The sequence below is a fragment of the Bombus vosnesenskii genome, unplaced genomic scaffold (assembly GCF_011952255.1).
Source record: "Bombus vosnesenskii isolate JDL3184/JDL3185 unplaced genomic scaffold, Bvos_JDL3184-5_v1.1 scf7180000014105, whole genome shotgun sequence".
Taxonomy (NCBI): domain Eukaryota; kingdom Metazoa; phylum Arthropoda; class Insecta; order Hymenoptera; family Apidae; genus Bombus; species Bombus vosnesenskii.
In genome coordinates this window covers 2,965,117-2,981,039 of record NW_022883371.1, presented here as the reverse complement: position 1 = coordinate 2,981,039, position 15,923 = coordinate 2,965,117, and the positions used below count along the sequence as shown (strand labels likewise).

At 34.6% G+C, this 15,923-nt stretch overlaps 1 protein-coding gene across 11 annotated transcripts in view; it reads left to right on the top strand.

Annotated features, from left to right (window-relative positions):
* The window catches only part of LOC117239509 (phosphatase and actin regulator 4B), a 392,276-nt gene extending 377,814 nt beyond the window's left edge, over nucleotides 1-14,462 (top strand). For 9 of the 11 annotated variants that reach the window (XM_033505127.1, XM_033505126.1, XM_033505131.1 and 6 more), the window contains 6 exons: nucleotides 2,318-2,463; nucleotides 7,249-7,405; nucleotides 9,759-9,814; nucleotides 10,666-10,769; nucleotides 10,869-11,041; nucleotides 11,794-14,462. In XM_033505127.1, the coding sequence (XP_033361018.1) occupies nucleotides 2,318-2,463; nucleotides 7,249-7,405; nucleotides 9,759-9,814; nucleotides 10,666-10,769; nucleotides 10,869-11,041; nucleotides 11,794-11,809 (652 nt within the window). In that variant the 3' untranslated portion in view covers nucleotides 11,810-14,462. The remainder of the gene's footprint in view (nucleotides 1-2,317; nucleotides 2,464-7,248; nucleotides 7,406-9,758; nucleotides 9,815-10,665; nucleotides 10,770-10,868; nucleotides 11,042-11,793) is intronic. The other 2 variants (XM_033505123.1, XM_033505125.1) reach the window with 1 other exon arrangement.
* Nucleotides 14,463-15,923: the final 1,461 nt, after the last annotated feature.

Below are 15,923 nucleotides of genomic sequence, written 5' to 3'. Positions count from 1 at the left end.
GTGTACAACGATTAATCACTGAAGGGTTAATTAAATTCAGCTGGCATTTCAATGTTTGAACAGCTGGAGGTTAATGTAACTTGGGGGTGCTAAGTCTGTCTGGTACTCAGCTGTTTAAATAATTGGAGTTTGTAATATATTGAAACCTTTTCTATGTGCTCGTTTCTGTTACTATGTTTTTTTTTTATTATACATTATTCTGCATCCTAATCCTTCGCACTATCATTTTCATCATCAGAAAACAAAAACAATACAAGAAATAACAATAGAATTCTGACAATAATTCCACAATATCATCGTATAGCACTAAATCTTAATTTAATGCAAAGGATTATGATGCATAAATTTGAAATTATTCTGTTTTGTAAAAACACCCTTGTAAATTTGCCTAAATGTATAAAGATCAATTTTGTATTCTGCCGTTTTTAATAATTCGTAAAATAATAATATTAATCCCTTTTTAGCAGATTTACTTACGAGGAGGTAGCAAGAACTGCGAAATCTCGAATGAGTAGACTGCATGTACATTCGATGATTTAGGTTGATGGTGAAACAGTCCCCGAAGGATTTAAATGCATGACCTTTTGTTTTCGAGAAATTAATAAATTCTTTTTTATTATTCTTTATTTAGCTTTTTTATTTTATTATTAGCTTTTGATTATTCTTTATTTATCATAATGGATATTTTTATCATTTTGTAAGTGAAGATTGTAATAGAAGCATTTAAAACATAAATAATTTCTGAAGAAAGAACATAACTTCTCGACTAGTTTCCCGAGAACAAAGAGTCACATACTCCAATCTTTCTGGAGCTGTGTTACCATTAACGCAAAGCAACAAATGCGCATACAGCCAATTCATTCGAGATTTCGCAGTACTTGCCATCATCCTTGTTCGCTCATAAATTGAAAATGGTAACAGAAACAAATCAGAATCGATCTTCATCGATACGTAGAAACAACGGACGAAATTAAAAGAATGACCTTGATGACGAATAAATACATCTTAGAACGAAAAATGACGGAGGAAAAGCTCTAAGCAATTTTTTAGTCGTTTCATTTTTCCATTCGTTCATACGTATCAACGAAGATTAAAAGAAGTCCCATTAAAATCCGTGATGAGACACTTTTTCAACAAGTTGGCCAAATTTAAAAAGTAAAAGAAACAATAAAAAGAGGAAGATAGCTGTCACAGCTTCCTTTCCACGGTATCACGAATATCACAACCAGTCTGCAACGCGAAGTTAAACATGACAAAAAAAATGTTGCATCCGCGTCGGAAAGGAAACGGCGTTATCTGCGTCGACGTCGTTTGATAACCCATTTCGTGACGGACAAGGACAACGTCCGTTTCACGGAGAACCCGTAACTTGCTTCTGTTATCTTCATCAACGTGTCACATACACATACACTGTGCAGATAAATACGCTACCGCCAGAAAGTATCCGGACACTTGCTTATTCCTAATAAGGTTCTGTATTCTGATTGCAAAATTACAGACAAATCGAGTTGCAATAAAGTTATTCCACATAACCTGTATAGTACTGTATAATCGAATATTGTGACGCGGTTAAATTATTGTCAAAAGCGCGATGTGCAATAATAAAATTTCTATTTGTCAAACCTTACAGAATTATTTTAATTTCTGAATTACGAGTCATTAAAAAGGATCTTCTAAACTGATAGGAATACATTAGATATCGATACAGACAGTGATAGTTGATATATTATTGCTATGTTTTTAACAGATACTTTAGATTTACAGTCCCTGCCCATTAAATTAGGACCATGTATACAAGTTTTTACTGCATGTATACATACTCCATGTATACATACTTTTAACTGCTACACTATTGCATAAACATATAAATTCTGCTACAAAGAGTATAAGCGAAACATACATAACATCTTGGTAATTAATATGAATTGTCGTGATACATCAAATTTAGTTGTATCTTCCAATGTTAATGAAAGATATTTAGTGATTTCGAATGGTCCCAATTCGGTAGTGGACTAGGCTGATATGATGACCTTTTAAGAAACGATGTAAATGCTACTTCTAATTATTAGTTTGATATTAATTTGAATACTTTGGCAACGTTCACATGGTGTTAGTACAAATCGATCGAAGTGTCCGGATATTGATAATCGGTAGTGCATACTGACCAGGCCGTGTACCATTATTTCATCCCCCTCCGTAATCGCATATATTCGTATTTGAATCGCCGTAGAGTAGAACATTGATTCAAGTAGCGTCAACCAGCGCTTTATTTAATAAATGATAATCGATTGAATGTGTTTCGTGGCGATTCTTTCAGCAGTCGACCGGTCAGATTTGGCCTCGCTTTGCCGTGCACTTTGGAGAACAAGGAGAACGCGCGGCCGTACGTGATAAGGGAGGACGCTGACGGCGATTCCGGAGACGGACAGGTACTCTACAGGGATGAGTACGACGATGAGAAAAGTAAGTACCGGAAACGAGTGCGGTGGAAATTTAGTGTAGGTAGCCCCCAGGGAATTGTGAGAAAAAAGTTGAGGAAAGTTTAATGCAGTGACTGCTATGAGAGTCATAGAGGTGAATAGAGAAGTGGATACATGAAGTGGTTAAATTAAATAAATGGTTATGTTCGTGTAGCTTTTAGTATCCTTAATTTTATAATAATAATATAAAGTATCGAACGTGTATCCAAATATGCATAACCTAAAGACTGTATTAAAACAGAAATAGGAAAATTTATTCAGCAGTGAAACCTGTAGCAAGAACTTGTATATTTGCGAAAACTATAATAAAATTTCATCCTATGTTGAGTACAGTCTGTGATATCAATAACTGAGCTGTCTATCGCAAATTGCATGTGCATATCATTCGCACAATAGAGGCGTCTCAAGAATGTGAATTGCGCTGGCTATTAAAAACAGCCAGCGTCCTATATATAAAATTCATTGACTATTAACTACTTTGAAATTTCGATGCTCTAAGGGTGCGAATTTGACAGACACTGGCATTAAATTCGTCCTCCATTTTTTATTAAAAACTACGGCCAACTATTGATTTTTTAGTGGGAAGTTAATTAATGGATTATCAAAAGACGACTTAATTTCATTTGCCTCTGCGTTGGAAAAGTTCTGTCGTGAATTTTTTATACACCCAAGGTTCGCCGTACGCTTCCATTAGCAACTTCTCCTTTTCTTTCTTTTTTTTTCTTTTTTCTCCATCTCTCCACTTCGATATTATTAAACATTGAGGCATCGAATAACCACCGCTCGATCCACGTGTGGCCGATGGCCTCGATAACTCATCGACGAGCTTGACGATTAACTTATTCTCTCGTTTAACGTAGTTCAGTTATTGCAAACGTCACTTTCAACACGTTCCGACGTATACGTTGCGTTGATTCAATTATCTCCAAGAAAATAATTCTGCTTACGTAATTGCCACATTTTTGTCTTTTCTAACGTTTCGTTGACATAAAGACAAAGAACGAACCGAGTCACAGTGTGTCAAGACAAAAATTATTATTTACATTTTTCAATTCATTTCTAGGAAAAAAGAAATCCATTTCACAGTTAAGCATGTTGTATTTTGGTAGCGGTGAATGTGTTAAGGGAGCAAGTCCAGTGAGAAATATTTTTTAATAACATCTTAAACGAGGGCAAAAAGGATAAAAGCTTTTTTCAATGGAAGATTCGTTCGGTGTTGGTCGAGCTTAATGAGAAACACAATACCATCCTCGTCGTTCTTTTTTTTCTTTCTCTTTTCTTTTCTGTTCCTTTTTCTTCCTTTTTTCTTTTTTTTTTTTTTTTTTTGTCTTCTGGAGGAAGGAATTACATAAACGATGTAGCTGCAACACTACCGTTTCTAATTGAAATTTCTTCCCCACTTTAACCTGGGCAAATGTGAACGTGAACCCCTTAACAATTAATCCGAGGCAATTAAAGCGATTCGTTAATGATTCTTTCGATTACTTTTCCATCTTAACGTTACTCGATTCGATCCCACTTTAATTTACTTTATGCTGATCGCTAGGTTACGGATATTTATACAGATTTACATTTTTAGACACAATTAAAGAAATGGAATCTGTGCACAGAATTGTTTCATTTTCTAGATATTATAACGAATATTCTATTTTGGAGTATTTTATATATTTTTGCATGTTATGTCCCATGATCTTTTAGATCGCAATGGAAAGTAATAATCAGTAATAATTCGCTACAGAAATTAATATAGAAGAAGACATCTACTAAAGAATTAGCTATAGAACTTAAGAAGGAAAGAATACTAGCTGAGAAATTTACTTCGTCCATTACATAACCATTTTATATATTTTTGGATATATACATTCCTTATATTTTTGCGCTTTTATATTTCCCATAAATGCCTAAAAATCATGAGACAGGAAGCTTTTATTTCTTCCTTATTTTTTTTTTTTTAAGGTTCTTTTTGCGATATTTAGCGTTATGGTGTTACAAGAATTATTGTAATATTTTACGTTTCTGGTGGAAGAAAGGCAGAAGGATAGCTTTAACTTTTAGGAGAACGAAATTGCTCGTAAAGGGAACTAAACATGTATAATTTAGAATAAAGTTCGAGACAGAAATTCAATATAACTTTTATGTGTTTGAATAAAGCGAAAACTCGATAACCCAATATTTCAAACGGGTGTCCTGCAACAATGTTGGGCATTGTTAAAACACACTTTTGTTCGAATAATGCATAACGAATAATATTTTATTTGCTATATATTCATTTGCGTATGTGAAAAAGTATTACGTTACTATTATGTAAAGACTAAATGCGTGAAAATTGTTTTGTAACGAATATGACAATAATATACGACAATATAGCACGATGATTTTATATAAAAATATTGCATCGTAAACATGACTTCTGGTCTTGGACTAATTCCACTTCGTATATCCAATTAGACACTACTCGACGGTTCGTTCAACAACTCAAACCAGTCGTATCTTTACAACTAAGAGCTCAACAGATCAGTTCGTTAGGTTCGTTTGCTTAGTTTCATCCTGAAGGAGCATGTTAGTCCGAATTATCCTTGCGTATATATGTTTTTAACCAAAATAATTAAAAACTTTAAAGCCCTTCGCGATAATCAAACTTTTTAAACGCGACGTATACTTCCATTAGGATATCTCTCATTTTTGATTGCATGCAAAGAGATTTATTTCACTTATTTCATATAGTCTTGCATATATGTATAAACATCCGTAATACGTTCATAAACAAACAAAATTCCAATTATATTTGTGGCTTTGTGCAAGAAGTTATAAAGTCAAATGTTATACTTTTACAGAAAACAAGTTAAACCCGGTGTTGAGTTTGTAAATAATTTTGCATTCTATATGAAAAACGACGATTTCAAATTCTACCTAAAAATTATTATAATGGCATTTGTATATGCCAATGTGAACATTTTTCATAGAATCAACTTCCTACAAAAGGATAGCAAAGTTAACATGAAACACGCAAATAACATAACCTTTAGTTCTCTCTTCTTGCATCAGAAAAGAAATTTGAAATAGCAGAAACTTCTATCTTCTTCGTGTCAGAAATTATTTGAACGAATCTTTTAACGTATCTTTCAATGCTAATATCTTAATTTTATGAACACTGACATTGGTACTTCTTGCATCAAGTCACAGGCATGACAATTAATCAAAAGAAATTTCTTCATACCTTTATTAGCTACTTTATCATCCACCTCATTATTTACTTAATTCTTCTGACTTTAAAGCAGGTACAATAATTATTCGAAGATGTTTGAGCGAGAATGTACTTTGTGTTTTTCCCAATAAGAAAGACGATGATAAAGTGAAGTGGTTTCGAACAAGGGTGGACAGGTACTTTACGGGATAAAATATGAGGCGTGAAAGGGTCGTAAAAAGATGGCGGTAGCTTGATTGCCAAACACACGAAATCAACATTCGCAGTCCGGACTAATTATACTCCCGGCGCGATACGTTTATTCACATAGACAAACGCGTGATCACGCAAACGCCTCGAAGGTTATATTAATCCTCGAAGATCGCTGGCAAGCAGTTCAGTGTGTTTCTGGCCGTTGCGTTGTTTTGAATTAACGATCCTCCTACGAAACGCAGATTATCGTCCTATCGAATCATCGGAAGCTATAATGGAAAGTTCGTCAGTTTGTTAAAAGATCTAAATCTAAAGATCTAAATCTAAAGATCTAAATCTTGAAGAAGTTGTCAATTCAATCTAAACCTAATTTAAATCGATTCATTTACGAATTTGCGGACTCGGACCGAGATTGATTCGAGGAAGATTACCTCGGAAGAGAATTTTAGTTTTTGAAGAAGATTAAGGGAAGAATTAACAGTGCGATGACACCATGCTGTCAATCTGGACTGCGTCGACTTTGTCGATCGCCTGTGGCTCGATGGATTTTTTTAAACACGAGCCTCCTATACGTCGTAGCCTTAGCTGTTCCTCCCTCTTCAGTGGTAAATCGAAATTGAATTTAAATCCGTGGTTAAATTACAAAAGAATCGATGAAAAATTAACGTGTACTTTGGTTGTCTATATACAGCATGTTGACTTAGACGACAGTGAGGAATTATTAGTGGACTAAGAATTTATGATATATATTTTTGTGAATACAGTTAAACAAATATACTCTTATTAGACATTTGTTTTGCTTATTATATTCTATAACGAGTACTGTATTTCGAATATTTTATTTTTGTACATTATATTATATCCTGTAGTATATTTTTATATATTGTAATCTTAGTATACAAAGACTTTCTGCAATTTTTTATATTACGATCTATTGTCGATTTAATGTTGATTAATTCTTATTTGGAATAATTTTTTACCGGGTAGTCAGAAGTGTCTCAAAAATAGCGGCGATGAATCACGTTACGATGAATACTTATTATAGTTTGATCAAAAAGTCAGTGTCAAATTCTTCAGAAAGGTTACACCACCTCGGAAGTAGTTACACACCATGTAGAGCATAATAAAAAGAATCTAATTTTAAGTTAATATTAATTATTATAATAAGAAGAAAATTCCTGTAATCCAATATTTAAAAACAAGATGCTATTAACAGCAATTAAGTTACCCGTTACCATTAAATTCTTTAGAAAGTTAATTAGTGTCATCTCGAAAGTAATATTCATCTGCGAAAAGGAGCTCCATGAGTTAGCGTCTCGTGAACATATAAGTCATGTTTAATTAAGAAACTAATTGTTTCTCTAATTGCAGGCCGGTTGGCAGCAAAGATTGCGCGCAAGGAGTCGTTGTCGCTGAAGCTCGCCCTCAGGCCAGATAGGCAGGAGCTCATCAACAGGAACATCCTTCAACTACAGACGGACAATGAGAGGCAGGAAACGAAGGAGGCAATTGGTGCCAAGCTTATCAGGTGAGCAAATGTTCCTCATTTTTTCTTTCCTTTACCTATTTTTTATTACAAACAAGAAACGAATTGATAAAATTATTTTTGTTCTTCCTTTTTTATTCTTCATTGATCTCTGAAGATTACACTAATTAATAAATTGATATAACATACAATCTAAATAGAAATTAAATAAAGAAGACCAAACAGAAAATGCAATTAACTTTTTGAAATCAAATGAAATTTATTCAACGTCTACCTAAAACAGAAATACAATTTTCTATCAAACAGATTCATTTCCATAAAAGCAGAGAAATGTTTTTTCGTTAAAAGTTACCAGATAAAAAAGGGCAAGGTACAATTAACTTTCTGAAACAAATAACTTTTATTTCCATCCCAACAAAGAAAGGTAATTTTCAATCAAACAGATTCACTTTCATAATATAAAAAAAAGAAAAAGAAAAAGAAGCTCGTTATAAGCCTCGATAAACTCATCGTCCTTAGCGATGGTCAAATAAAATAAGTGATAATAGATGAAAGCACGGCAAACATTATTCGAGGGCGGTCCATTGATTGTTTGCATTGAAACGACCATTGAATCCTCGCGTATCTCGCTTTGCCATGAATAGTGACGTCTGCGGCCATAGAAAAGCATTGCCTGAACTGTTAGCGATATCAGGCCGACGAAGTAGTTAACGTTTCGTTTGAATTTATGCACTCGCATTGGCGTAGCTACGAATCATAAATTCAGGACTAAACCAAGAACGCGAAGGATTTGCCTCCACAAGCTAACCTCTTTAGGGTGAATACGAATTTCTCGATCGCCATTGACGAGTTTTCTAGAATCGATGTTGTTACACTTGCTCGTGAAAGTATTCGAGTATTTGAAAGTATTACACAGTGGTTACAAAATTTGTAAAAATATTTGTATATGCACATTCTAATTTTTCAATGCGGCGTGTTTTCATCAGATTCCACATCTCACTTTCATAGTGTATTATTAATTTCTCTAGACATATGAAAGTACTATCAAATGATATGAAACTTGATATACTCGGACATAATTGATTGACATAGAAATGCTATAGTAAATGGTACGAATACAAAAATGGCGCAAACACTTTTTATAAATACATGAACGTCACGAGAGAAGATAATATAATGGGTACATTTTTGTCGACTTTCTGATTTTAATATTACTTCATGATCATAGAGGAGAATTTTAATATAACAATTTCAGACTTTACCAATGTAATCGCAATAGTCGCGTCTCATTACAAACCTAATGAAATTTCAAGAAGTTTGGTATAGCGCACAAAATAAATTTATAAAAATTGTTTACGTAATACTATATAAATACTAAACCCTATATAATATTCGAATACCTTCGTACGTGCGTAGTTTTCGAATATCCTTGATGCCTCCGTTTATTGATTTTCCTTCGCGAAAGTTTAATCATTCATTGGTGGATTGAAATTGGCCGTACGGCTTCGATGTTAAAGTAGAAGATGTTAAAACGTAAAAGATTGTTTGTTGAATCGTCTGGAGATATAGAACAGTCGAAAGTGCACTTCGTTTCGCTCATTACGTGAAGGAGGAAGTTCACAATGCGTATTATCTTTGGCTTATGAGAAAACAGTTGATATCGAAGTCTGTATGTGTATTGTTAGAACTTGAAAAAGATTTAGGTTCCATTTCATATTTAACCTTTCGACTTCTTGAATAATTTTTTATACGAAAAATTTTATTTCATTTCTGGCAGTTCAGTGTTTTTCTTTTAACTTTGACTGTGAAGATGTGGTAGCCCCATTTTTGTTGATCTCCTGACTTTTTATGTCACTCGGTAGCTAAACAGAGTAGCTAGTATAAGATAGTTTAAGAAGGGATTAACTTGATAAACTCGAAAATACGAGTCTTTTGAAAATAAGTAATAAATTCCAAAATGTTTTGTCAAGAAACGAATAATTAATTTAATTCTATCTACGTATAATTAACGTTGTTAATATTTTTTAAACGTGCAAGAAGGTGACAAAAACACGAATTTCACTGCAAAGATAGTTATGCTATGGGTTTGGTTAACAACATATTCAATTCTAAAGTTTCTCTCCTATAACTAACGATAAACTTGTAACAATCATTATAGATTCATTTTCTAAAACATCAAAACATCTATTTATAATATTTACAAGAATGAATTTAATACTTCACAAAAATGTGACGTTAAGGACAATACGTCGGATCACGGAGCAAACAGAAGATAACCCCGATGATTCACTTATTTGTCTTCGTGTGAATTTTACGCTCTCTCTTGATCGATCCAACCGATTGAAAGAAAAGCGACTTTAAACTTACACTGATTCACGTGGAATTCTTGTTTCAGGCGGCTGAGTATGCGGCCGACACAGGAGGAACTGGAGGAAAGAAACATTTTGAAAAGTAAGCTCCAAACGCAGTTAACTTTTTGCAAAATATCTATCTTTGTTAATTGAAATTGAAACTATGTATTAACTTGTTGCGGATGAAATGGTCGAATACTTGATGCTATTTTTTGAACTTAATAGATTTATCGGAAATAAAACTGTTAATCAAAGTAATATCAAAAATTACCGAGCAGGGAAGCAAAATGTTAAAGTATGATCCGTCATTTCCAACTAAAATTTTTCACACTAAAGATAGATTTCTCTCTGCAATATCTGCAAATCTATTTATTTTGACCTTTTCAAGCTTCTTTAATGTTCTGGATTTTCGCCGAATTCTGCAAAAATTCCAGGTTATTTATTAACACGTCTATTTCATTACGTAATAAAAGAGGGGGTTTTCCCCACAGAATTGAAACAAAAGTGAAATTTTGCATCTGTCCAAATGGACCCAAGAGTACTACGGAGAATTAATATAACTTCTCCAAAAGTTATCCCAATGTTACGAGCAACTCTTAATCGTATTATCTTCAAGTTTAATTCTTGTTTAAGAAAAACAGGCTGCTTCGATGCTTTCTCCGCGTAATATCTATGTAATAAAATAATTGTCAGAATTGACAAAAGTTCAATTAATATATTGTATTCAGCTAGTTTCAAATTTTTAATTAATGTGTTATTAATAATGATTGATAAATAATATCGAAAGATTAAATATGTAAGATTTTACGTTTTTGTAAAATTGATTGTTTCATACGTAGCAAGCAAATATCAAGATTGTTCGCATACTTCGATGTTTTTGCAATTTTTCCATTTTCTCGGCCACACGATAAATCTTGGATAAAATATGATGCCCGCGTAATCTATTTACAGAACAAAGTCCTGCAGAGGAGAAGAAACAAAAAGAGGAGAAAAAGCGGTATCTACTGCGAAAGCTCAGCTTTCGACCGACCGTCGAGGAGCTCAAGGAAAAGAAGGTGCGTTTCGTTCAGTTTTACTGTTATAACGTTGTGCTATGAAATCGAAACAACCAGGAAAGTGAAAGAAATGTTGGATTTTTTTCTGTATTTTATTAGATTATCAGGTTCAACGACTACATCGAAGTCACGCAGGCTCACGATTACGACAGAAGGGCTGATAAACCCTGGACGCGATTGACTCCAAAGGACAAAGCAGCCATTAGAAAGGAGTTGAACGAGTTTAAGAGTTCGGAGATGGCCGTTCATGAAGACAGCCGACACCTCACCAGGTACGCTATTTTTTCATGTATTTATGATAGAAATATAAAGATAATTCTGACATGTCCTGTATATTTATTTATTTATTTATGAGACAGATCAATCTTTTTAATTTAAAAACAATAGAAATTCTAGATTATTAGATAATCAATATGTTTGATAATTAATATATTTTATTAGAAGTAAAAATATGAAATTTCCGTAAATTCAGACATAAGATTATTTGCATCATTCACGGATAATAACACTGCTTTTTTATATTTATCATAACATGCCGAATTGGCACGAGAAACAAATGAAGATTTCAAAGATAGACAGACAATGTGTTTGTTCTTTTCCACACAAAATACTGCAATTCATGTTCTAACCTCCAAGAAACTACTATAGAAGCTTTAAATTGTACTTTTATTGCGTTCCCACGAAACCAATTTCAAATAAAACCTTAATCCTTTGGATTCTTCTGTGCCACTGCAGAAACATAGATAACAGAAAAATTATATCTGTATTATCTTCTGTAATAAAGAATGGAAAATAAAAAGAAGGCTACAGTCTAAATAAATTTGAAAACCTTATCGAAACAAAGTTCTTAATTTCAGAAGATTTTGCTATAAAAGTGTACTGAAGATTACAAAGGATTAACGAAGTAGATTGCTCGAAATTAAATTCAATATCGTCTGATAGAAATCAATCGCTATCCCACCCATTCCAGCCGGTCCATTAACTACAGACTCAAGTAGCGCATTTGTATTCTGCTCGGTTGCAGGTTCCATAGGCCATGACAATTGCAATGTGTTGAGGTGCTACAGTGTGGTGCGGGTATAGGTGAAGGTGCAGTGTGGTGGCCTCGCGTCGAGGCTGGATAACAAAAATAAAATCTCTCTCGGTTGATCGTGGCTACCGGGGGTATTTCACGACAAGAGGAATTTTTGCTAATACTCCGTTTGTACTCGGGGCGACGGTGACGGTGGTTTCTTTTTATGACGTTGCTGCGTCGTGTTGTCATTCGTCGTCATCGTCCTCGTCGTCATCGTGTCATGCATTGCGTCTCTCTCATCGGTAGATCGTCCTATCCATCACCCACGCATCGGGGTCATCCGCCATTCGCGCTGACGACGAACGTCTCCACGACGTCGACGAAGATTGTGATATAGGGTGGCCCGTCCTATGGAGTAATTGAGAAAAGAGAAAAAGTAACAAAACGATCGCGTCGGGTCACTCGCTGATTTCTCTTTGTTAGAAAAAAAAAAGACTCGTTCACGCCTGAGCTCACCTAACGCGTCTATTAAAACTACTCCGTTCTTTGGATAAAATTGTCGGAATGTCCAGTGTGACGATCTTTTTGAGCACTTTTGCATTCTTTCGATGCCAAACTAAGCAAATGAATAGAGAAAAATAAAGAAGAAGGAGAGGAGATTGATAGAAGACTAAGATTGCAGCGTTAGAAATTTGCAACTTAGAAAATCGAAAACGTCGTTCTATAATGATATGAGACTCTTTTTGTACGAATGTTCGTGGAGTTCGAACTATTTAAAAATGAAAGAGCAGGTGATTGCTTGTTTCATTTAAGATTGATGCTCCACGTCGACTACGAAACTTTGCCATCTCTCAGAATTTCTTATTGCGAGGCATTGACTTGACTTTTATGGGGAATACGAGATGTAACTGAGAAGACAGATTTATATATCCTTAAAGTACATTTTCAGATAAACTCTAAGATAATATGCAAATTAAACGTATACATTGGAAGTAGCTAGATGAAGATAGAAAGATAGCACGATCGACGAAGGTGGCTCTTCAAACAGTCCCTCTTCATGATAAAAGAAATTCGTTTAATAGAGGGAAGGGAAAAAGAGCACGTGAGCTCGTAGGTGAACGGGTCTTTCCGTAGATTTTAGATCATAAATTCTCCTTTTGCCATCAGGCTAGCTCGTCAGTGTCACCTGGCAACAAAACGCGTATGCGTAAAGAAAAAAGCGACTCCTAAAGAAAAAGGTCTTAATCCTTCAGCATTCGTGTGATAACAATATCTTGCGGATAGTTCGCAAAATACTCAAACTCGACGTGAGATGAATGTGCATCACGATAGATGATTAAAAAAACAAATGAAAGAAAAATGGAGAAGAACGTCGATTAGAAAGATTGATTTAGCTTTCGATTTAGTTGTTTAAAGATGGGTTAGTTTGAAATATTTTTATACGTTGACGTTCAATAAAAAAAACCGATAGAGAATTGTTATCATCGACTCGGCACGAAAGAAACGATTTTTTCAATCAAACGAAATAAAAGCCTCGTTTTTTTAATCGACAAAACGATCGAACAAAGAGTAAGAGAAAAATGAAAAAAAAAAGGAAATACAATGAAAAAAACCCATAGCTTCGTGGTATATATGGCGACTATTATGTGATTTATCGATAGAATTTCACGGATCGTGATTTTTATCGACTTTTAATAACCGATGACTTTGTTGTTTGTATCGCGCCAACGTTGCGTAGAATTTATTATAATTAAGCATTGTTCCATTTTTGCGCGCGGACAGAGACGTGTTTTTTGAATCGACTCGTGTGCGAATATCTAAGACAATCTTGTTCGAATTGACAAGAAAAAGAAAAAGAAAAAGAAAGAACTATTTTTCTTTTTTACTGCCAGGTATCACTATTTCTCTATTTGCGGAGCTGCCTTGAGGAGCAAACGCTTTATTGACTTACTATACACAGAGGAAACACACAGAGACGAAATGGAAAATAATGGAACGTGCGAGAAGTGGACGCGGGGAAACAAAAGAAACAAAAATATATATATATATAGTTGTAAAATTCCGTTTTAGCGATGAACTCGATGAGAAAATGGAAAAGGAGAGAAAGGGGAGAAAGGAAGGAAAAATGCATTGTGCAATTACACACACTTTGTACAGAAATAATATACATAGTGCGTATTTTAGTGGTTATTATTATTGTTATTGTCATCGCTAGCGACACTGCGATCCTCGTTGATTTTCGATCACGCGTTTCGATCGTGGAAGCATCGGTCTTGAAACAACATAAGAAACATAAATTTTGTCTACGCTATATTATATCGGTTACGCCATCGATCGTTCTATTAAAATTGATCGTAGAGTAGACAGAATTGGTCGTTTGATCGGCACGTAGACATATTGTAATCAATTGGATAGATGATTGATCAAAGAGACGTAAAGAATACGTTTCATAGGAGTTTTCTTAAAAAGAAAAGGGAAGATATGAAAGAATCGAAACGTGTTTCGATGTCTTGCACGCTTAAATCCCCACACCCCCTCGAAGCTTCCTGTCCTTGCAAGCATGTGATCGTCATCCGTTTTAACGCTCGTGTAAGCTTGCGTCGAGACCAAATCGATAAAAAGAGAACTCGTCGCTGACGCCTTCTGCTTTCGATGAACATCGTGAAATTAAAAAAAAATGAAATGGAACAGAAATAACAACAACAAGAAACGAGATTGCAAAAGAAGAACAATTAATAATCTGTTCTGTCGACGAGTTTTTCACGTCGAGAAATTACGAAGAATTTTCTTAATAATTTCTGGACGTTCTCAACTTTAATTGTACGAATCTTCCTCGATATCAGAACTCGATCACACGAGTTTCTCCCTGCGTGATGTAAGTCGCGATGATGTGTCGATTTTCCTTCTAAATAGTAATCTAGTTTTAACGATCGTCCAATGGGGTGAGAGGATCGGATAATCGATCTCTCTCGTAAACCCGTCGGTGAACTCAGTTGTTCGATATTATAAGCAAACAAGCAAAGAATAAAAAAAAAAAGAAATAAAAAATTTCGTCAACTTCGCGGTCGTCGAAGATGTCAGGCCGGAAAAAGATGATGATGATGATAATGATGATGATGATGATGATGATGATGATAATGATTGATGATTGATGATGATGATGATGATGGTGATGATGATTGATGATGATGATGATGATGATGATGATGATGATGATGATGATGATGATGGTGATGATGATGGTGATGATGATGATGATGAGAAAAAAGAATGGGAAAAGTACGAAGACCTTCTAGTGAACCACGGAGACGCAGGTGATTAAGGAACAATGTAAAGTAGGGAGATGAAGCGTCTCTCTCGTTCCATTGGTCGAGCGCTGTGGCTACCGTGTAGTCGAACAAATGTATCCATTAATTTCCGGGTTGTCTGGTGTGTAGTATGAATGTACTATGTGGTTGAATATTTAATTAAATCGAGAGAAAGAGAGGAAAGAAGATAGAGTAAACGGAAGAAGAAGAATCGATCGAAATCGAAAGTTTTAGGGGTGCGAAAAAACGAGAGTGAAAATGGTAAAACTCGACGAGAATACATTTAAATTTTCTCCTCGAGGTTTTCCTATTTCTCTTTGTGCACACATTTCACAATTTCTTATCCTTTCCCTTTTTCGTTATATTTTCCTTTCTTTCCTCGAATAAGTTTCACCGTTTTCGTCGTGTGAGAGCCACTCTCGAGGACGGATGATCTAGAAGCGACGTGTACAGGACACGACATGCGAAACATAACGATTAATTATACGAACAATTGTAAATATTAAGTTGAGACGATTTTTAGGCGTAACGAAAGGGGAGAAGAAAAAATAAAAGATAACACATTGTAAAACACACCGCAATAGTGATCCACGCTACACGCTAAACGATATTACGCATGGCAGAACGAATGAATACTTATAAATATTTGATATTAGGTAATGAAGAACAAGAAAAGAAAACTGGTGCCCTAAACGCGGGCGATACATAAGTACTATATACATATATAAATATTATACATATATATATAGATATATATATTATATATATTATTATATCGAGGCGTACAAGCAGTATGTGCGTTTTCCAGCACAGATAGTTGGTATTTTGTGT